Genomic DNA, 20,384 nt, shown 5'->3' with positions numbered 1-20,384 from the left:
TTAAGACCTGATGCCTGACACCTGTACTCTGTGTTTCATTTCTTTCTTTTTTTAATCTTTTCCCAAGACAGGGTTTCTCTATGTAGCCTTGCCTGTCCTGGAACTCACTCTGTAGACTAGGCTGGCCTTGAACTCACAGAGATCCACCTACTTGCCTCCAAGTAGTGCTGGAATTAAAGGTGTGTATCACCACTGGCAGGACCATGCTTTATTTCTAAATGAATGCAAAGCAGGCTGCAAAATATAGTGTTAGAGAGCTACTAAGGACAGCTGTCCGGGCAGAGACAAACTACACCCCACAGCACTTACAGGGGAGACAGGGTGGGGAGGCATGCCTTCCGCCAGCAGAGCCGGGGGAGCTTGCCGAGAGAGAACAGAGCTTAGTGGACCAGCAGCTCCTGGGATTCCTGCTGCTTCAGCTCCCTGGTGTGGGGGGGGTCGGGGTAGGGAGGAGGGTGCTCATGTATGTCTCCTGTGGGCCACCCAAAGTGCATGGGCAGGACAGGGCTGCCCCAGGAGGCTCAGGTGGGCGTGAGTTCCAGGGTGGGAGAGAGGTCTGGGCAGTCACCCAGCCATGTGGAGAGGGTAGTAAAAGAACTTCCTTAGTGGCAGCGTGAGCTCTAGAGGACACGTTAGGCAAGTTTATGCTCTGCTTTGATAGGCAATTGATAGCCATACATTGTACCAGGACACCAGGACACCTGTGCAATGGACTGTGCTTGAGGGTCAAGTACTTGGGTAAGAGTCTCCGTGCCTTAGTTATGAGACACCTGGGGCAGACAGGGGCTCCCAGTCTGTCGAAGTCAGCTGTCCCAGCTCTACCCTCCATGTACCGGCTTTCTGCTCACGTGCTTCTGGCGGTGGGCTTCCAAGCTTGAAATCACCATTCCCCTCGAGATGTGTCGGCCTTCTGTCCTATGCTCTGAGCTCTCTTTCCTAGCCTGCACTCCAGATGAGACGTGTTCCTGGGAAGCCCCACCACTCCCATTAGGCACATGTCCCCTGCTACCAGAAGGCCTCCGAGCTCCTTCCAGGACATAGAAGCACCGTGAGTTTAGTAGGGATCACATCACAAAAGCACATCCTAAAGAAATGAACTCATTAATTTATTCAATTTTCCCATGTGCAAGACCTTCTAAAGGAGTGTCATGGAGGCTCTCAGGGTGTGTGCAGCCCTCGGAGCAGGTTTAACGTCTAGGCTTTAAATATTGTAGAGTTCGGTAAAAGGGAACTACTAAAAGTTCTGAGAGGACATGAGGACCCACGCCTGTGTGAGATCTCGGGGTGAGGGAGCAGACACGGAGTTGAGCTGGCATCACAGAGGGGCTGAGCAAAGACTCCACGTCGAGTGGACGTACATTCTAAGCCGCTGGAAGGTCAAAGCTCACACCTCTGCTATGGGAGGAAGAAGACTAGAATGCAAGGGTACTGAACTGGGTCTTCATTCTTGGGGATACCGTGGCCAAGGAAGACGACCACTCTGCCCTTGGCTCCTTGCTTGAAGTACCATCAACTTTTAAACATTCTGAGCCATGGCTGAAGCTAGAAAAGAAGGGGAGACGGGGGAAACCAGAGATGGGATCCAAGTCCTCGGGTTGGGGGGCTAGAGGCCCCCTTCAAGTAGCTCAGGCCTTGCAGCTTGTGTGGGCGGGGCTTGCGGAAGATGCCGCTCACAGCGCAAGCCCAGGAGGAGTCGGGCTCGCCGGTCTGCGGGGGCTGGACCGCTAGTGTCTACTCATGGCTCCCACGGCAGCCGTCCACAGCGCCGGGCCCACCGTGCGGAGGTGTTCGGAACCCGTCACTTCTGTTGAGACTCAAACTGGGCTGGCCTGGGTGAGGGCAGCGTGACTGCTTGGGCTCAGCCTCACTCCTCCCAGGGGCTCATGTCCGTGTCGATGGCCACACAGTTGTAGGCGGCATAGCGGAGCTTCTCCTCGCATACCTTGGCACTAAAGGAGGTGGGAAAGGTGGCTCGGCGGGCAGCTCTGCTGCGCCCAGGGGTGCACTTTGCCGCCCGCCGCCCTTCCACACGAGGACGTCACCCCCCGAACATGAACCTAGGAAAACTCACCTGGCATAGTGCGGGAGGAAGAGCGTGCTGGAGCAGGTGGAAGACTCGGGCAGCGCGTCTGTGGTCTCATAGCTGGGAGTTTGGGGAGGCAAAGGATCAGGAGGAGCTGTAGAGGGATGTGTGTATGTGGGAGGCCCCTCAGGCCCGTCTCTGTACTCACACTCACCCCAGTTTGTCTGGGTAGATGTAGATCCGAGCTGGGAGGCGGCTGCGGCCAGTCACAAAGCGCAGGAAGCGGCTCCGGTCCTCTGGGTGGAGGAGAGGAAAATTAACGCTTCTACAACTTCTATCCCGCCGCCTCTCCAGCCCCCAAGCGGGTCCAGAGGCGACGCAAGCGGCACTCTGCCCTCTACTGACCGTTGGTGAAATTGTTCAGAGCCTCCCAGAAGTACTGCACTCGCGTGTCAGATGGTTCAAAGTCCTCAAACCGAGCTGCAGGGGCCAGGGCAAGAATCCATTCTTAGGTCTCATTCTGCTGTTCCTTAAGTCTCGCCCCCCCCCCCCCCCCGCGCTTCACTGCCCCATCCCCTAGAACTCACTGAGCTTGCGCAGAGCATCCACAGTGACCTCCGGATCCCCACACACCTTCTTTTCCAGCTCTTGCCAGGTCAGCAGGTCCAGCACAGCCTGTGGTACCACCTTCAGCAGACCTGCCTGCATGGCTGCCACCTAGGGAGGAGGGAAAAGCCCGGCTGGGAAAGAGGACGCTCCTTTCAGCACACACTGGGGACATCTCTACTCACTGGTCAGCAGGAAGGAGGGGCACAGTTATGGAGAGAGCTAGAATGCGGCCTGGTAGTGGTGGCCTACCGGCGGGCTCTCCGGCTGTACAGGGAAGGAGTTGGGAAGGGGCTGGGAAGGTCCAGAGCTCCGGTTTGCTACCTGCTCCTTGCTCTCCTCTAGTCGAGCCTTCTGCACCAGCTGGATGAAGCGAGAGCGGTCCTCGTATCCCACCACGATGCCTGTGCCCCCAGGAATCAGCTCCACCACCTGCTGATCACTCAGCACGGTGGTGAATGTTAGCTCCTTCCCGAACTTGAACTCAAATGTCTCCTTGTCCATCCCTTCCATCACTTCCAGGAGCTTCACCTGAGGGTTGGGGAGAGAGGTGGGGATGTCAGCTCTTCAATGGGGAGACAGTCTCTGTCTTCCTGTAGGAATGTAGAGTGCAGAGACCAGCAAAGGGCCGTGAAACAGTGTGAGACAATACCCAGCCAGCCTTGGAGGTCAGGGTTGGCACCCTGCAGGAAATGGCCTGATCCAAAGGACAGCCGGGAATTGGCTTGGCCACGAGGGAAGTCGGGAGAGAGAACATCTCCGACAAAGCTGAAAACTCAAAAGGCCTAAAGAATGTTTTGCTTAGAGCCTGAGTGTGAGTCAGTGGCTGAGACACAGGAGTCAGGTAAGGCCTTTACCGAGTTCCTGCTGTTCTAAGCCCAAAGCAGCCATCACGTGGTTTAACCGAGGAAAGAGAAATAACTGACTCTGGCAGCGTGGAGTGAGATGGACAAGAACAGAGACGGGGCATCAGCTTTCACAACACACAGCTGGGACAGAAGAAAAGGTGGCCTGAACCGCGGGGCAGCAGGGATGGGAGAAGTAGCACACCAATTCCAGGGAGAGACCAGACGGGATGTTGTGGGGAGAAGAGTTAGGGTGACCCTAAGCCAGGCCTGGCGGCTGGCACATGCCTGCAATCCCGAATTTAGGAGATGGAGCAGGAAGATGAGAAGTTCAAGGCCATCCTCCTCAACTGCATATCCTCTACTACATGGAACCCTACTGCAAAGAGGAAAAAACAAGGCCGGCAAGGTGGTTCAGTGCATACAAGTACCTGTCACAAGTCTCACGACCTGAGTCCAACTCCTGGGACCTCATGGGGGAAAGAGATCCAATTCTCAAAAGTTGTCCTCTGACCTCTACATATGCACCATGGTGCACCTACCTACCTACACTACCTACACACACACACACACACACACACACACACACACAAATATGCTAAAAAAAATAAAAGCAAAAACAGAATAAACACAAAAAGGCCCTGCTGACTTTGCCATGGGCAAAGGGGGCTGGGGGTGCAATTCTGAGCCTGGAGCCCAAGAGGCGGTGGACTGGGGATAAATGAAGGTGCAAGACTCAGATGGGCCATCTTGAGGTAGATGCACACACGGCCCCAGGCTGAGCAGAGAAGTGCGAGCTGGAGGTAAGGATTTTAGGAGTTATCAGAGCAAAGACAGCAGCTGAATCCACAGGAGTCGATGGGACTAGAGAGGGAACACGTGTACTGAGGGCCAGTGGGTCTGGGCAGAGGAGACACGGGTCCAGGTCCTGCTCACCAGCACGGAGTCCACAGCTGGGAAGTCTTTGCTCCAGCTCACCTCCTCACCAGACAGCTGCTTCCACACGAACCCAGGCAGGGCCAACACCTGCGTGACAAACACAGCTGCCGTCTCACCGAGTCTCCCGGGGTTGCAGGCCCTTCCTTCCAGGCCTGGGCTTTGCTGACAGGTGATGATGGCGTTACTCACCAGGAACTCCTTACCCCGAAGGGCAGCCCCCATCAGCTGGCCGATCCACTCGTACTTGGCAAAGTCTCGGCAAGAGGGGTTAGGCACATACATGTCCCGGGCCTCACCAGTGCCATTGCCCTGCCCCAGAGACAGAGCCTATCAGCAGGACATGGGGTAGACCCTATTTTCCTACCACAAGTACCCTAAAGACTTCACCGGAAGTCTACTGCTCCCCCTCCACCATCCCTCCTAATGTAGAAGGATGCTCCTCTCCTCTGCAGAGGCTGCCCAGGTAATTCAATCCCTCCACTGCCCCCTCCAGCTCCGTCTGGTTCTCAAGAGATTTGCAGAGGTGGTGGAAATTTGGTGGTGGGCGGGGAGACAATCACCTGGTTCGCCGTGCGCACGAAGAAGGGCAGAGGCACAGGGGTGTCAGCTGAGCTGGGGCACAGCTCTTCTGACATATCTGCCAGGCTGTCACGGAAGCCACCACCTGAAATGACAGAAGCGTTCAGCTGGGCTCTCATAAGGGGTAACAAGCAGGCTTCCCGTGTCTATTAGCTGGTAATCCCAGAAGGTGCTAACACTCTAAAAGGATAACAATTGGAGCCCACGGCGATCATGGCCTCACCTTGGTCAATGATGCCTTCTGCGATGAATTTACATTCCCACCACTGGTCATAGCGCATGGGCCACCTGGAAATTGGGATGGATGGGTCTCTGCTATGCTGGGGCTGAGCTCAGGCACGTTAACTAGCCCAGAGACCGGCCAGGAAAAGACTATAGAGTGGTAATAGTGAGAGGTACGAGGTGCAGTGTGTGGATGTATGTGCCCTGGGCAAGTCCCTAACCCTCATGCCATACCTGTAGTCCAAGGGCTTTTCATACTTGTCAGAAGGCTTGAGGCCTTCATAGACCTGGGGGACATGAGAAAATGGGAGTAAGTGGGAGCCGTAGGGAGGTTTATGTTAATTAGCTGTCCCTATTCCTGCCCAAGGACCTTGCTCAAGTCCCTCCTGGACTAAACCCCCAGGCCCTTTACTGACCCTCCCTCAGTCTAATCCAGGTAGGCCAGACCTGGGTGAAGACTGCGTTCTTGCAGGCAGGGTCCCGGGAAGGGCAGGCACGGTGCTCCATGGCCAGGCGGCGGTTGATGTACAGCCGCGGCATGAAGCTGGGCTTGCTGCTTTCCGAATCGCGGAGGCACTGCGCCACCAAGCTGGGCCGCTGGCGTGACAGCAGGAGGAACTGTTTCACTTGCTGGTGAGGGAAGGCGGCCAAGGCAGGGACCGTCAGCTTTTGTCTAGCCCTGGCACTTTCCTCTACGCTTAGACCCAATTTTACCATCCCAGTCAAGTCTAGTTCACTCTGTTCTTGCTTATAGTTTCTTCCTTAAACTAACCACAAAGGGGAACTCTGTAAAACAACAGCACAAATCTAATATTCCCTTATGAGCTTTGTTTGTTTGTTTCTCTCTTTCTTTTTTCTTTTCCTTTTCTTTTTTTCAGGACAGGGTTTCTCTGTATAGCCCTGGCTGTCCTAGAACTCGATCTATTGACCAGATTGGCCTTAAGCTCACAGAGATCCTCCTGCCTCTGCCTCCCGAGTGCTGGGATTAAAGGCGTGGGCTTCTTCCAAGCTTCCTAGCAGTTCCACTGACCATAGCCAAGTTCCTACCTCACACCCTGGCACACGAGGCTCTTGAGACGCAGACTGTGCTTCCCGTCAGACCCCTTCCAGCCTCATCCAGGCCACACTCACACCTAGCTGCCTCAGCCCCCAGGCGGCACCTTTCGTATAGCTGCCCGCCTGTACGGTTCCTTCCCTCCCTCCTATTGCCTATTTCACACACCCGTGCGGGGACCAGCCCCCAAAACCCTAACTTTTCATCACTTGTGTCTGGCTTTGTTCTTGGTTTCCAGGAGCAGAAAGGGTCTAGCCCTAGGGGTTTCAGGAACTTTCTGCTAAAGAATGAAAACCAGATGAACAGGAAGGAGGAACCCAGCGCCCAGGTTAGTACTGCAGGGTTCAGACTCACTTTAATCTCACTGAAGGTGCCCAGTGTGTGGTCCCAGGCAGGTACCAGGTGGTGCAGGACACTGTCCAGGATCTTGATGAATCTGTGGTAATGGGTGAAGATAAAGAGTTTAGCGTGGATGCTGTGCAGTGGTGGTGTACCTCTCAATCCCAGCATTTAGAAGGCAGAGACAGGCAGAACTCTGTGAGTTCAAGGCCAGCCTGGTCTACAAAGTGAGTTCCAGGATGGCTAAGGCTACACAGAGAAACCCTGTCTCAAAACCAAACCAAAACAAACAAACAGAATTTAGCATGGATGTAAGACCCCAGTCTCTAATCCACAGGGACAGAGCGATGATCAGGAGATGCTCTGGCCCTTGAAGTGCACTAGTTTATTTTACCAGACTTTGGGGCCTCCTCCATGTAGATCCCCAAGGCTGAGGGGAAAGAGAGGCATGCAGGGCCAGCACCGCAGTTACCTCTGCAGAAGGACAGCTCTTCGGTACAGTACTTCCGGGTCAGTGCCCTCTAGGCGTGGATATCGCACCAGACTGGCTGGCTGGAACAGGTCTGCATTCAAGCCCAGCTCCCGCTGTCTAGAGGACTTGATCTTGACCCCGCGAAGACGAACATCAATCCCGTCATCTGAGGGAAGGGGTCAGAGAATGGTCATTTCCTGTGACTGCAGTTTTCTTGCCTCTCAGACCTGGGAATGGCTCCTTAAAGGTTGGCATTTTGCCAGTTAGCCACTAGAGGCTTCTGAGATTCTATCACATGATTCTGTGATTTGTATGTTCATTCCGCCTCTATGCTGTTGGGATGCCTGTGGATCCTAACACAAGTTCCTTTTCTAGATGAGCTTAACTATCCCCATGGCTTTAAGGTGGCTTATTCCTATCTCTGGCCCCGTATCTTTACCCTAACTCCAAGCCAACCTCCTTCCCTCCATACTGTCAGCTTGCCCCCACCCACTTCCCAGGATTCCTTATAGCCTTAAGCCCCACCTCGACACTCAACGATTCGGATCTCGATGATTGGAAGGTGGACAGTCATGTCCTCCAAGACACAGACATCCCCAATCAGGGTCCTAGGAGACAGGTATAAAGCAGTTCAGATACTTGCTGCCTTAGGCCCTCAGGAACTTCTGGGGTTCCATTCAAGCGGAGCTTGGCCCCCATTGCTAAGATCATACCCCCACTTCCCACCCCAGGACAGCCTGCTCACTCGTCGATGCTCACGTCACTCAGCTTCTTCAGGTTGTCCCCTTCACCCCCATAGACCACTACCCGCTTAGGCATGAAGTTGTCATCTGTGGTATCCACTGTGAGTAGCAGCTTCCTGAAGGTTTAGAGCATGTGTCTGAGTGAGTCTTTAGGCACCCAGAGCACATGGCTCACCCACCCTGTCCGGCCTGGAGCCTTCTCACTTGACAATCGTGCCTTTCTTCATGGTGAGCCGTACCCAGTGCTGGCACTGGGACCCATCGCTCTCCCAGTAGGTGTCTGCATTGCTATCCGTCAGGCAGGACACATTGAACTCTTCCTAGGGTCGGGGCAGAAAGGCGGAGTCACGTTTGCCCTGGGCAAGTGTGTGAGTTGGGGTGGGTGTGGGGTAGGGAAGGGTGTCTGGGTCCAAGAGGAGAGGGACGGAGGCGTGGCTTGTGGGGACGACGGTTTGGCCCCGGTTTGGCAATGGGAGTTCTGGACCTAGCATCGAGGAATGTGACTGTGTCTAGCCACAGGAGGAGTCTCAGCACCCACCGTGTAGGAGGAGACATCTATGCTTTCCACATACTGCTTCACACTACCCAGGTTCTCATCTTCTTTGCCCAGGTGGTCATATAAGAAGTGGATCAGGTCCTCGTCGCACTCATATGTCCATGTTGGGGGCACATAGCTAAGCAACCCCAAACCCCTAATTAGGCTGGGTTCAGGCCCTGCTCCCTCCTCTTCCACCCCACTCCGGATAACTCACAGTAGTCTTTGTATCGCTTCCGTGTAGGCCTCTGCGGGCTGAGGCCTGGACCCTAGGCGATGTGAGTAGGTCAGGTCCACCACCTGTTCCCATCTGTGGGCACAGAGTCGGGCAAATGAGGAGGGAGGTATGGGCAACAGGACACCACCTCCAAGGTCTAGAGCCTTCTCTAGAGTTCTACCTCCAAGCCTCCAGAAACCTAATCCCACCCCTTCCAGGTCTCATCTCTGCCTGTTCTTGCCACAACCTCCACCCCCAAATCTCACACAACCCAAGGTCTGGATTTGGGTCGCGCTTCCAAACCCCTTGCTCGGCTGGACACCAAGTCGCGCTCTTTCAATTGCAGGACCTGAGCACCGGCCGGTAGTCTACGCCAAAGAGCTGCTGCTGCCGCTGCAGGTGGTCTGGGGTGTCGATCGGTACAAGGCGGGCCCCGCCCTCCGCCGGGCGACACACTAGAAGCCAGCCTTCGTCCAGTCCGCAGTCACTCAGGTGTTCGGCCAGCTGCTCCTGCAGGGACATGCCAGATGGGGACAGCCGTCAGGGGACAGATGTCAGGGAGCAGCCCAGCGGCTCGCCCAGTCCAGCCCAGGGCAAAGAGCACCGAAAGCAATTGCCAGCTCACTATGGGAAAAGATATGGGAAAAGAGGGCGGACCAACCACGGCTTTGGCCGGATCCAGGGGGTCTTTGGCTGGGTCCCGGCCCACCGGGGCGCACCTTGGTCAACTTCACCCAGAGGCCGTGGCCGTTGCACAGCTCCTCGCCGGTGGTGCGCACACAGGCGCCACGCCGGAGCTCAATACTGTCGCGGGCGGCGCGCAGCGGTCCCGAGCCGGTGCCGGGCGCAGGGCCCGCGGCACCGACACGCAGCCCCAGGCCCTCCGCCTCCCACACAGGCAGCAGCACGCGCGACGGTCCCGCCGGGTCCTTGTAAAGCTTGTAGAGCACCTCTCGCGGCACGAAAGCCAGCGCCGCGGGCAGCGGCAGCCCGGCCCGGAGGCTCCGCGCCGCCTCGGCCAGGAAGCGCACGCGGCCCAGGAGCTGTCGGGGGGACTCGAGCGCCGCTCCGGGGCCAGGGCCAGCCATGGTGAAGCCGCGGAGCTGAAACTCGTCCAGGGAAACCTTGGCCCGCAGCAGCAGCCGGGGGACCGCAAGCTCAGCTTCCCACCACGCCCTGCTCCGCCTCCCACCCTACTTGGCCGTATGTTTTGTATTAAGTGCACAGCCTATTGCCACCGTATGGTCAGGTGTGCTCTGACACTCAACGATATTCCCTATTTTGTGACCCCGTCCCCGGCTAACCCAACCGGACTCAAAAGTAGACTTTTGAAGTAGGGTCTCATTATGCAGCACAGGCTAGTTTCAAACCTCGCGATCCTCTCACTGGCTTTATTCAAGCTAATGCTGCTACCCTTGTTCAAGCCACTATTCTATCTTCCCTTGATCACTGCAACTACATTTCCCCCCCCCCCCCCCGTTTTTCTAAACAGGATTTCTCTGTGTAGCCCTGACTGCCCCGGAATCCATTATGCAGACCGGGCTGGCCTCGAACTCACAGAGATCCACCTGCCTCTGTCTCCCAAGAGCAGGGATTAAAGGCGTGAGCCATCATGCCCTGCTTGAGAAACATCTTTAAATTTGTTAAACTATCTATCCTAGGGGCGGTGTGACTAAATGTTTGGTAGAATGACCCCTCCCCCGGTCACTGATAGGAATGTTCAATCATTCTGAATAGATGCTCTTTGTTGCTTCTAATCCCGGGAGACATATATTCGTTGTCCACCTAAATAAAAGTGATGACCGGGGGCTGGAGAGATGGCTCAGCAGTTAAGAGCGCCTTTAGTTCCGTGTACAGCCTTTTGCATCATTCCTTTGCCAGAAAACATTGTAAGGACTCATGGATGGGAATGAAAGCGAGACCTGGGCTAAGTTCGGGATTTCCAGGCCACAGATGGGAATAATTTTCTCATGCCACTTTAAGACGTACTGAGAAGTCATTTCTTTGGGTCGTTTGTTACTGCGGCGTAACACTGGACTTTACGGTGAAAAATTGTTGGGGTCCTACGGGCAGCAGGGAGGGCAGCCCCACAGCTGTCAGTGACGGAGCGGTCACGTGGCTCTCAATATGGCGACGCGGAGGTTCTCTTTAGGAAGGGGCGTGGCCTGGGCTGTGTGGGCGGAGATTCAGATTAAAGCGGCGACCGGAGACTGCTCAGTTACTGTTTACGATGGAGGCGAACGGGCTGAGGTGAGTCAACACAACTGCTCGCGCTGTGGCTACCTTGCTTTCTGATCTGAGTCTTCCAATTCAGGGATATGTCCTTAAACTCTTATTTTTCTGGCGATCTCCCAGTACGAACCCAAATCGCCGTGATTCCAAATCTTCCAATCATGGGATAGAACCTTCCCCGCCCCCTGCCCCCTTCCCTAAATCTCCATTCCAGGGACTAACTCGCGGGACTGCGTCCCTAGACTTTCAGAGGTGACTTAGAACCTCTAACTAGCACTTGGGACCATCAACTCTGATCCTCTCTCTCGTTTCGGGGATCACCCTGCCACTCGCGGCCCGGTCCCCGACATTAACTTCTTCCCCCCAAACTCTCCGTACTGGATTTTCATTCCACCCCCCTAGTCCCTCCAGTTTGGGAAAGCTGGACAAACGTGCATGAGAGAGGCCCCAGTGGGGCCCCCCTCCTAGAGTCTTGTGCGCTACCTGATAGAGAGGAGGCGGAGTGGGTGGGGAGCCATGGTTTGCAAGGACCTGGAGGCGGCAGATAGCGGTGCCTGACTGAACACGCCTTCCCCAGACCCCAGTCTAGCATGACACTTACTCCTACCTCTCCTCTCCACCCGATCGCCAGACTCCAGAATTTTCCGGAGCTGAAGAATGACACGTTCCTGAAAGCAGCTTGGGGAGAGGAAACAGACTACACTCCCGTTTGGTGCATGCGACAAGCAGGCCGATACTTACCAGGTCAGGGACAAAGATAAAACTCTAGAAGGTGAAGTTCAGGGGCCAAGGATAACTTTAGAAGACCTCCTGGTTGAGTCCTGTTCTTCCTCTCCTCTTGCAGAGTTTAGGGAAACTAGGTCTACCCAGGACTTCTTCAGCACCTGTCGCTCTCCTGAGGCTTGCTGTGAACTGACTCTGCAGGTGAGGGCCCCCACAAAAGAGCGTGGGATTTATGCCCTCAGTGTGTCTCCTTATTAACCTATTTGTTATTCCCTACAGCCACTAAGAAGATTCCCTCTGGATGCTGCCATCATCTTCTCTGACATCCTTGTTGTACCCCAGGTACTCAACCCTGATCCTGGAATGTAGGCTTAAAAAAAAAAAAGAAAGAAAGAAAGGAAAACACTCCTTGGAAATCCTCTGTCTTGTCAGGTTTCAAGTTAAGAACATAACTGGGTAGAGGAAAACACCAAGAAATGGAGTTTGCCAGGGGTTTTATTCTTTTCTTTCCTTATCACATGGGTTGAACAGAACCCTTCCCTCTGCAGTTCCAGATTGTGAAGCCAGGTATTTTATTCCCCTTAAGGCACTGGGCATGGAGGTGACCATGGTACCTGGCAAAGGACCCACATTCCCAGAGCCATTAAGAGAAGAGCGGGACCTAGAGCGTCTACGGGACCCAGCGACAGTGGCCTCAGAGCTGGACTATGTGTTCCAAGCCATCACTCTTACTCGACAACAGCTGGCTGGACGTGTGCCGTTAATTGGCTTTGCTGGTGCTCCGGTAATTCTGCACAGGGCATGAACTGGAGCATGCAGAGGTCCTTCTGGCAGGTCTGGTATAGACAAAGGATTCTATGCTGTGACATCTTTGTATCCTTCTGCAGTGGACCCTGATGACATACATGATTGAGGGTGGCAGTTCAAGCACCATGGCTCAGGCCAAGCGATGGCTCTACCAAAGACCACAGGCCAGCCACAAGCTGCTTGGCATGCTCACGGATGCTCTGGTCCCATATCTAATAGGACAGGTGGCTGCTGGTGCTCAGGTGAGTCTTCAGAGACAAACAGGCTGCAGCTTGGTCCGTCAGGACCCAAAGCAATGGCTTTCTCAAGTGGAGAAAGCAGGGATCTTAGTTTTCCTCCAGTGATCCGGTTGGAGTATCTAAGTGGTTTTCAACCTTCCTAATGCTTATCCTTTAGTACAGTTCATGTTATGGTGACCCCTAACCATAAAATTCTTTTGTTGCTACTTCATAGCTGTAAGTTTTCTAGTGTTATGAACTATAATGTAAATATCAGATATGTGACCCTGTAAAAGAAATGGGTCATTTGGCCTTAAAGGAGTCGTGACCTACAGGTTAATAACCACTTGGATTCTAAGCCCTTCCTGAAACTGTCAGCAGGGCTTAAAGGCCTGAGTTTTTGGAAATTGAAGCTGCTGCTAGGATCTGGAGAAGGCAAAACTGCTTCTGCCTTTGCCTCCCAAGTGCTGGCATGAAAGGTGTGTGCTACCACTGCCTGGCTGTTTTCTGTTTTCTCTCTCTCTCTCTCTCTCTCTCTCTCTTCTCTCTTTTCTCTCTCTCTTTCTTTCTTTTTTTTTTGACAGGGTCTCAACCTGTAGACCAGGCTGGCCTTGAACTCATTGATCTACCTGCATTTGCTTCCTGAGTGCTGGGATTAAAGGCATGGGCCACCACTTCCTGGCTTTTTTTCAAGGCAAAACTTTTTGAATGGAATTGAGCTCCTAGCCTCAGGGAGTAGGTCAGGGTTTAAAGCCACCTGAGGAGAATTAAGGCATAATCTGTATGTGGGCCTGAGGTACCTCTTTGTGTGTTAAGCCTTCCTTTTTCTTATCACCTATCTACAGGCATTGCAGCTCTTTGAGTCTCACGCAGGACATCTCGGCCCGGAGCTCTTCGGCAAGTTTGCACTGCCCTACATCCGGGATGTGGCCAAGCGGGTGAAGGCTGGGCTGCAGAAGGAAGGTCTGGCGCCAGTGCCCATGGTGAGGACTGGGACAGGTTGAGTGAAGGCCTGTAGCACTTTCAGGGCTAAGACCTGCGTGGACTGAAGTCACCACTGGAGGGCAGCAGAAGAACAGCCAAGAAAGGCTACTGGGCACAGCACGGCTTAGTCAGAGATCTGCTTTTTCTCCAGATCATCTTTGCTAAGGATGGACATTTTGCCCTGGAAGAGCTGGCCCAGGCTGGCTATGAGGTAGTTGGGCTTGACTGGACAGTGGCACCAAAGAAAGCCCGGTGAGTGATGGCGCAGTAGGCACTAGAGGTTGAGGTAGGGGGGTACAGTCCCCAAATGTGAAGTGATGAGGATGTGGTGATGAATTTGCCTACAGGGAGCGCGTGGGGAAGACGGTGACCTTGCAGGGGAACCTGGATCCCTGTGCCTTGTATGCATCTGAGGTAATAACCAGGCCCAGCATGTGTGTTCAAGGTTTTCTCTATGCATTGTGCAAAGGTTGGGTGATCACGTGTGTGTGTGGTTTTATTATACCTGTTCTCCCGCTCCTCTATCTTGGTCCTCTAGGAAGAGATTGGTCGACTAGTGCAGCACATGCTGGATGAATTTGGGCCACAACGCTATATTGCCAACCTAGGGCATGGACTTTACCCTGACATGGACCCAGAACATGTAGGAGCCTTTGTGGATGCTGTACACAAACATTCACGTCTGCTTCGACAGAATTAAGTATATGCCTTCCCCTCAAGTACCACCAACACAGGTTGTTTCCAGAAGAATAAACTTCCAGAGTTGGAGTGTAACATGTTCCTTTGTTTGTAAATGTTTGTTTTTATCCTCAGTCGTTCCCCCACTTCCTCTCCCTCTTACACACACACACACACACACACACACACACACACACACACACACACACACACACACAGGCTTGGAACTATGTAGCCCAGGTTGGCCTTGGAACTCAGAGATCCACCTACCTCTCTGTCTCTCAAGTGCTGGGACGAAAGGTGTGTACCATACCAGGTCAGGCTCCTTTGTTCCTTTTCCTTTTTCCACAAGTTTCAGGGCTCAGGTATCAGTAAACATACCCTACACCATTAACACCAGGCTTACACTACCATTGTGCTATCATCAGCCATCCAAGCCCGAGAGTGACATGATAGGTATACCTTTCCAGACAGTTGGGGCTTTGGCATTTATAGACAAAGGGTCAGGGTCCATAGGGCACAGGGCTTTGTGTCTCTGAAGGAAGAAGACAGATCAAAAAGGGCACAGAAGTGGCTAGACCACTCTGGAGTTCAGGAGAGGAAGATGGAATCTAGGTAAACAGGAGCTAAGGAGACTTCAGTTTTGATACCACAGAGTTTAAGGTCCAGAGCTAAGTTGCTCAGGACTGGCCCCTTAGGCTACTCCATCACCAAAGCATGAAGGCCTCTGAAGCCAAAGGATCCGCTGCCACTTCAGCTTACTCTGCATACTTTTCTGAGCATGCCCACTGATTTTCTCAGAATCCTGGAATCCTGCTTATCATGTGACAGTAGGACATGACTGTTTCGTTCCTAGGACAAGGTTCTGAGGTCAGAACTATAGAGATGGGTGTGATGTAATGAATTTTTCATCTGTCCATTATTGTATATCTCTAGGCCCAACCAGATCCCTGTCCCATCAAAGGAGAGAAGGGCCTCATTTACTGATAGAACACAATTTCTGCTTTTAGAAAAATGATCTTTTCTGTGATCCATGATTTATTCATAGAAAAGCACTGAGTTCACATACTTGCTAAAAAAGGGCAATCATGATACAGAAATGGGAGTGGCTTTTCCCTTTGTTGCCAACCCATTGGGCTGAGACAGTGTGGGGCCCTTGGCTGGACAGTAACACATTAGTAGCCACAAACAGCAAATACAACTTACTGGTCAGTTTGGAATAAAAAAGATGACAAGTCGTTTTCCGAAGAAAAATAAAGTCAGACAGAAAGGTCCTTAGTTCATATTCTAGCTACACCACCCCTTCCCTATCAAACCCACCCGACTAGGGAACTAAGACACAAGACAGTAAACACTCAAGACTGCCCTTGCTACCTCCTGTAATTTCAGGCTAAGCACAGGGTCATGGAGTACAGGAACGTGATACACTGTGGAGGTCAACATGGGCTGATGGGGGTCACCCACCAGAACTAGACGTCAGGAAGGGCAGCGCTAAAGGAATACCAGCCTCAGCCTCCAAATCAGCTACCAGTGGGACCACGATGAAAGCAGGCAGAGGAAGGTTGAGGTAGAGAGTCAGAGGAAGAAAACACGTTTGTGTAAGAAAAGAACCGTGGAGTGAAAGTGGCCAATCTTAACGCAGAGGGACACTAGTGCTTAGAAACGTGCTTGCTGAAAGAAGGTAAATAGAGGAGGCACAGAGATGGGTAACAGTGTTCAGCTAGCAACAGACTAAGGAATGGGCAAGAGAGAACTGGCAGAGAGAAGGCACACTCATGAAGACACTGGCAGACTACATGTAGAGACCACTCACATAAAGACATACCATGGTCAGCAGGCATACAGTCAGACACAAACATCTTTATACACAGGTACTACCTATGTGTGCCTAGATACACATATACACTAAACATGTAGCCATGAGTACACTTAACACTTAGATATTCATTATCATACACACACACACACAATGAAGCGGCAGACAAACCCACAGTCTAGCACATGTCACACAATTCACACACACAGAACCGACACAGGCATGCACATGTGTAACTTTGTACACAGACACATGTTCTTATCCGTACAGATATACACACGTACAAACTGGAGATGAAAACAGAGTCTCTAACAGAAAGGTGACCAGAGCAGATGTGTCGTATAAGCTCAGTGGCTTCCTAGACCTTCGTCTTCTCCCTGCACTTGTTATTCAGGTGTTCCTTGGGCTCCTGGAGTGTGTGAGGCAGAGCGGGAGCTTCACTGTTGTCACAGCTTTGTGAGACAAATGTCTAAGCCCAGGCTTGACCTCTGCCCTCAATGACCACTAGTCTAGTTGTCCTGTCTGCAGGCCACAGTTTCCGCACAGACAAGACTTGGATTTTAACTGTCCATTTTCCCCCCTGCTGCCCCCACTTATCCACTGCCAACAGCATATACTCTGTATGGGAAACCTGAGAAATGGTTGTGAGTCTCCTCAGAAAACAAGCCTGTCCTCCCACCCACAGCTACTTTAAGTGCTCATCAAATCAGAGTCAGAATTATAAATAGTTACAGCTTTACAGTGCTTGACAACACAGATACTATAGTATTTACAGTACCATAAATGCTTCTGTTTCTCTGGTTAAGCAATCCCTGAGACGGAACAGTGTTCTGTGTTTGCCAAGGGAGAGGGGCCAATGGCTAGGACACGCAGGATAGAGGGGCGTGAGGTGACATGTTGTGGGGACATCTGATCGGTCTGCAGGGCCCAGCTCCTCCAGGAACAGTGGGGCTGGCGTGACAAGCTTGCCAAGGCAGGAATACTGGTTAAAGTTGGACTCTCCCCGTCCTTAGGTCTGTGGTACTTTTGGCTCAGCCACAAGTGCTCAGAGTCCTCTCAGGGTAGACAGATGTTTCAGAGTCCGTGTCCTGATCTGGGAGCCCAGGCTGCCCTGGCAGCAAGCTATCCATTTCCTCAGCCAAAGCGCTCGCGAACCAGCAGCATCAGCTTCTTCTTGCCTTTGTAAATCTGTTTGAGGTTGTCAATGAATTGGGCAAATTGCAAGTGACCGTCCTGGGGCAGTAGGAAGGTCTCTCGAGCCTTGCTCAGAAACTCAATAAACTCTCCATAATGGCGGGGACTGATGTGTGTCAGACGGGAGTGTGTGGTGTTGATATAGGCATTGATGGTGGCATCCAGTAGCTGGCGCAGTGGAGCTTTGTCCGTTGACATGAGCTTTCCAGAGCTGCGACGGCCTGGGATACCGCCAAGCCTGGTGCAGTCACTGTGCACCTGCGCAGGATATCGGAAAGCACTGTGGCACAGTGCACACTCTTCACCACCAGGGGGATGAGAGCTGCCAGTTCATTCTTGCCCAGAGAGTGGCTAAGGGCACAAGCCCAGAGCACATCATTGATGGCTGGATGGGTGTCCTGGTTGTAGGCCAGGTTAAGATGGCTCATGGCCAGTGAGGCCAGCTTGAAGGCACGCAGCGGGTAGCCACGGAGCTCCATGTAGCGGGCAATAGTGAAGAGCTGTGAATGAGTCATGCCACCAGCAGCAGCATCAATGGCAATCTGGTAGGCTGCCTCAAAGGCAATGTGGTCTTTCTCACAGAGTGTAAGGGCTGACAAGGCACAGCTCTGCGGATCCTTCATAGCACACTGCAGGGCCAGTGTGCGAGCACAGCTAGCCAGTTCCTCCCGCTGTGGGTAGTCAAGACTGAGGCGCAGGATAGTGGTGTGGGACACAGCTGTGGCAGCCACAATACTTGTAGCCTCGGTGGGGGTGAAGAGTGTGTACCAGCTCTGCAAGATGCTCACCAGGGCCCGGACACCTGTCAGGGAGAGCCTGAGCTCAGCAGTGGCTACTCGGTCTCAATCCAAGTCTGCCCAGATTACCATTTGGGGGCTGAACTTGGCCTGCAGAGACGAGTTCTCCCTCCTCTTCAGCAGCCTTGGGGGGATCTGAGGCAAGCCAGGGCAAGGGGAGCATCCCATATGGCCAGACCCTGTCTGGGGTCTCTTCCCATCCCTTCCTTCCTAGGCCAGAGAGCTGAAGGTCTCTGCTGTACCCTTAGCTCTTCATAAAGATGAAACTACAGAGTCCCAGGTTTGCCTGCCTCAAGGCAGGGCCCTAGGCTTCCCTGGGGTTCCAGCTAAAGTAGGGCATCTAGGGAGAGTCTTGTGCTGGGGCTTGTGCAGGGTTCTAGAATGGGTCTCAAGCCTCCAAGTTGTCTGTGGTTTTCCAGAAGCATAGATAGAGACTGGGACCAAATCACTGGGCCCACTCCCTCCCGAGGGAGCACATGGGGCCCGGTGGCCGAAAATGGACATTTCTCTAATCACAGAGGGTCAAAAGTGCTGCTGATATCAAGATATGGTCCGAGCAACGAGGGCTCAGGCTGGCTGAACTGAGACCATCTTCCCCTAGCAGCACATCCTTTCTCAGGCTGCCCGGAGTAGAAGTGTGACAACTCCAAGGATTCGCTCTCCTGTCCCAAAAGTGGGGCCTACAAACTCCCCAGGAGGAAGAGGGAGGTGGGAGACTCACCCACTTCTGTAGCACAAGTAACCAACCATCGAACCATCTCTCGGCGCCTCCAGTTAAGGGTTGACAAGGTCATCCGCATTACCTAGACACGAGAGGCATTTCCAGGGGCCAAGCCTGACAACTGGGGGCCCCTCCTCCCTTCTACTTCATTCTTTCACACAAAGGACATTTTTTTGTTTGCCTGAGACAGGGTCTCATGTAGCCCAGGCTGGCCTTCTATTCTACATGACCTTGAACTTCTAATCATCTGTCTCTACCTCCCTATTACTGACCTTAGAGATGTACCCCACCATGCCCGGTTTATGCAATATTAGGGGTCGAACCTAGGATCTTGTTGCATGAAGGTAAGCACTCTACCAAATGAGATACATTCCCAGCCCAATAACAAATATTTTTCATTATTTAAACAGTGGTCTTTTCTGTGTGTGTGGACAGGTTTACTTTCTCCCCACCCCACTCACTAGACAGGAGGCTTCTCTCGTGACTAACAACAGATAAGACTCTTATCATACCTTGACTGACTTGGAGGAAGGGAGAGGTAGAGAAAATGGGGACCTTATATGCCTAAAACTATTTTACTTCTGGCCTTAACTTTAAAATGGAGGCCAATTTTACAGAATCCTTACCTTCTGTCTACCCTAGAACTTGTATTGTGGAAGACAGAAGGAACCAGACATGGCTATGTTCAGTCCCCTTGGAAACGTGGAGCTGGCACAGTGGTCTCACCCATACCTGTAAGCCCAGCTCCAGGGCCACATTGAGCAGAGTGCTGTCTGTGCTGCTGTCCGTGGGAGTAGCAATCTTGAACGCATCTTGAGCCAGTTTGAAGATGAGGGAGGAAGAATGGATGTGCTTCTGTATTGCTTCTAGAATAGTCCGTAGCCTCAGAGTATCCCCTATAGTGATCAGAAAGGGAGGGGCAGGGTTCATTTGAGAGTTTGCCTAGAGTTTGCCTAGTAAGTTGTTCACAACAGACACTAGTTCAATTATGCTTCTGAATGCTACCATCTCTTCTGGTTGGTCAAGTGCCTTTTCTAAACTCTGGTATATCTTTCTGTTCCTAGACACCCATATGAATTCACCTTGCCCATCTTCCCATCTTTTTTCTAAAAGTTATTTTATTTTGTGTATATTGGTGTTTTGTGTTTTTTTTTTTTAGTTTTTCGAGACAGGGTTTCTCTGTGTAGCTTTGCGCCTTTCCGCTTTGGAGACCAGGCTGGCCTCGAACTCACAGAGATCCGCCTGCCTCTGCCTCCCGAGTGCTGGGATTAAAGGCGTGCACCACCACCGCCCGGCTTCTATTGGTGTTTTACCTGCATATATAGATCTGTGTACTGTGTGTGTTCCTGGTACCCACAGAGGCCAGAAGGGGGACCTCCAGTCCCTTGCAACTGGAGTTACAGGAAATTGTGAGCTGCCATGTGGGTGCTGAGAATTGAACCCAGGTCCTCTGGAAGAGCAGCCAGTGCTCTTCTACTGAGCCACCACTCCAGCCTATCACTTCTCCCATATAGTATTTGGTGACCCAACTGAAATATTAACTGAAGTCTATACTTTAAAGTACATTGTCTCTGTGTTACACAGTTCACATGAGTACATAATTACAGTGTCATACTGGATACTTTCACTGCCCTAAAATG

General features: G+C 52.6%; 3 protein-coding genes across 6 annotated transcripts in view; 1 reads left to right on the top strand and 2 right to left on the bottom strand.

Moving 5' to 3' along the window:
- Positions 1-1,082: 1,082 nt before the first annotated feature.
- Positions 1,083-9,759, bottom strand: Hectd3 (HECT domain E3 ubiquitin protein ligase 3). 3 transcript variants are annotated; one of them, XM_028889839.2, is made up of 21 exons: positions 9,294-9,757; positions 8,924-9,084; positions 8,575-8,667; positions 8,361-8,496; positions 8,027-8,142; positions 7,825-7,938; positions 7,605-7,687; positions 7,080-7,245; positions 6,623-6,704; positions 5,662-5,844; positions 5,449-5,501; positions 5,216-5,280; positions 4,974-5,077; positions 4,603-4,722; positions 4,411-4,500; positions 2,954-3,160; positions 2,611-2,740; positions 2,429-2,503; positions 2,238-2,319; positions 2,072-2,143; positions 1,083-1,949 (listed from the first exon to the last, which is right to left on the bottom strand). In XM_028889839.2, the coding sequence occupies exons 1-21, from the start codon at positions 9,660-9,662 to the stop codon at positions 1,865-1,867; spliced, it is 2,586 nt and encodes an 861-aa protein (XP_028745672.1). In that variant the 5' UTR covers positions 9,663-9,757; the 3' UTR covers positions 1,083-1,864. The 3 variants fall into 3 exon arrangements, 2 of the variants coding, with proteins under 2 accessions (XP_028745672.1, XP_037058744.1); XR_005090891.1 differs by having other exon boundaries at positions 1,933-1,949; positions 2,232-2,319; positions 9,294-9,758; XM_037202849.1 differs by lacking the exons at positions 1,083-1,949; positions 2,072-2,143 and having other exon boundaries at positions 2,657-2,740; positions 9,294-9,759.
- A 927-nt stretch (positions 9,760-10,686) lies between these two features.
- Positions 10,687-14,316, top strand: Urod (uroporphyrinogen decarboxylase). Of its 2 annotated transcripts, XM_028889819.2 has the most exons (10): positions 10,719-10,824; positions 11,438-11,550; positions 11,651-11,730; positions 11,809-11,871; positions 12,116-12,313; positions 12,417-12,578; positions 13,400-13,537; positions 13,690-13,790; positions 13,886-13,952; positions 14,077-14,316. In XM_028889819.2, the coding sequence occupies exons 1-10, from the start codon at positions 10,805-10,807 to the stop codon at positions 14,236-14,238; spliced, it is 1,104 nt and encodes a 367-aa protein (XP_028745652.1). In that variant the 5' UTR covers positions 10,719-10,804; the 3' UTR covers positions 14,239-14,316. The 2 variants fall into 2 exon arrangements, with proteins under 2 accessions (XP_028745660.1, XP_028745652.1); XM_028889827.2 differs by lacking the exons at positions 11,438-11,550; positions 11,651-11,730 and having other exon boundaries at positions 10,687-10,824.
- Positions 14,317-15,804: 1,488 nt separating this feature from the next.
- The window catches only part of Zswim5 (zinc finger SWIM-type containing 5), a 113,677-nt gene continuing 109,097 nt past the window's right edge, over positions 15,805-20,384 (bottom strand). Inside the window, 4 exon segments of the mRNA XM_028889808.1 lie at positions 15,805-17,459; positions 17,462-18,028; positions 18,745-18,826; positions 19,477-19,640. Of these exon segments, the coding sequence (XP_028745641.1) occupies positions 17,167-17,459; positions 17,462-18,028; positions 18,745-18,826; positions 19,477-19,640 (1,106 nt within the window). The 3' untranslated portion in view covers positions 15,805-17,166.

This window comes from Peromyscus leucopus, chromosome 2 (assembly GCF_004664715.2).
Source record: "Peromyscus leucopus breed LL Stock chromosome 2, UCI_PerLeu_2.1, whole genome shotgun sequence".
Lineage (NCBI taxonomy): Eukaryota > Metazoa > Chordata > Mammalia > Rodentia > Cricetidae > Peromyscus > Peromyscus leucopus.
Note: the sequence above shows the minus strand (reverse complement) of the source record. Positions and strands in the feature narration are given on the sequence as shown.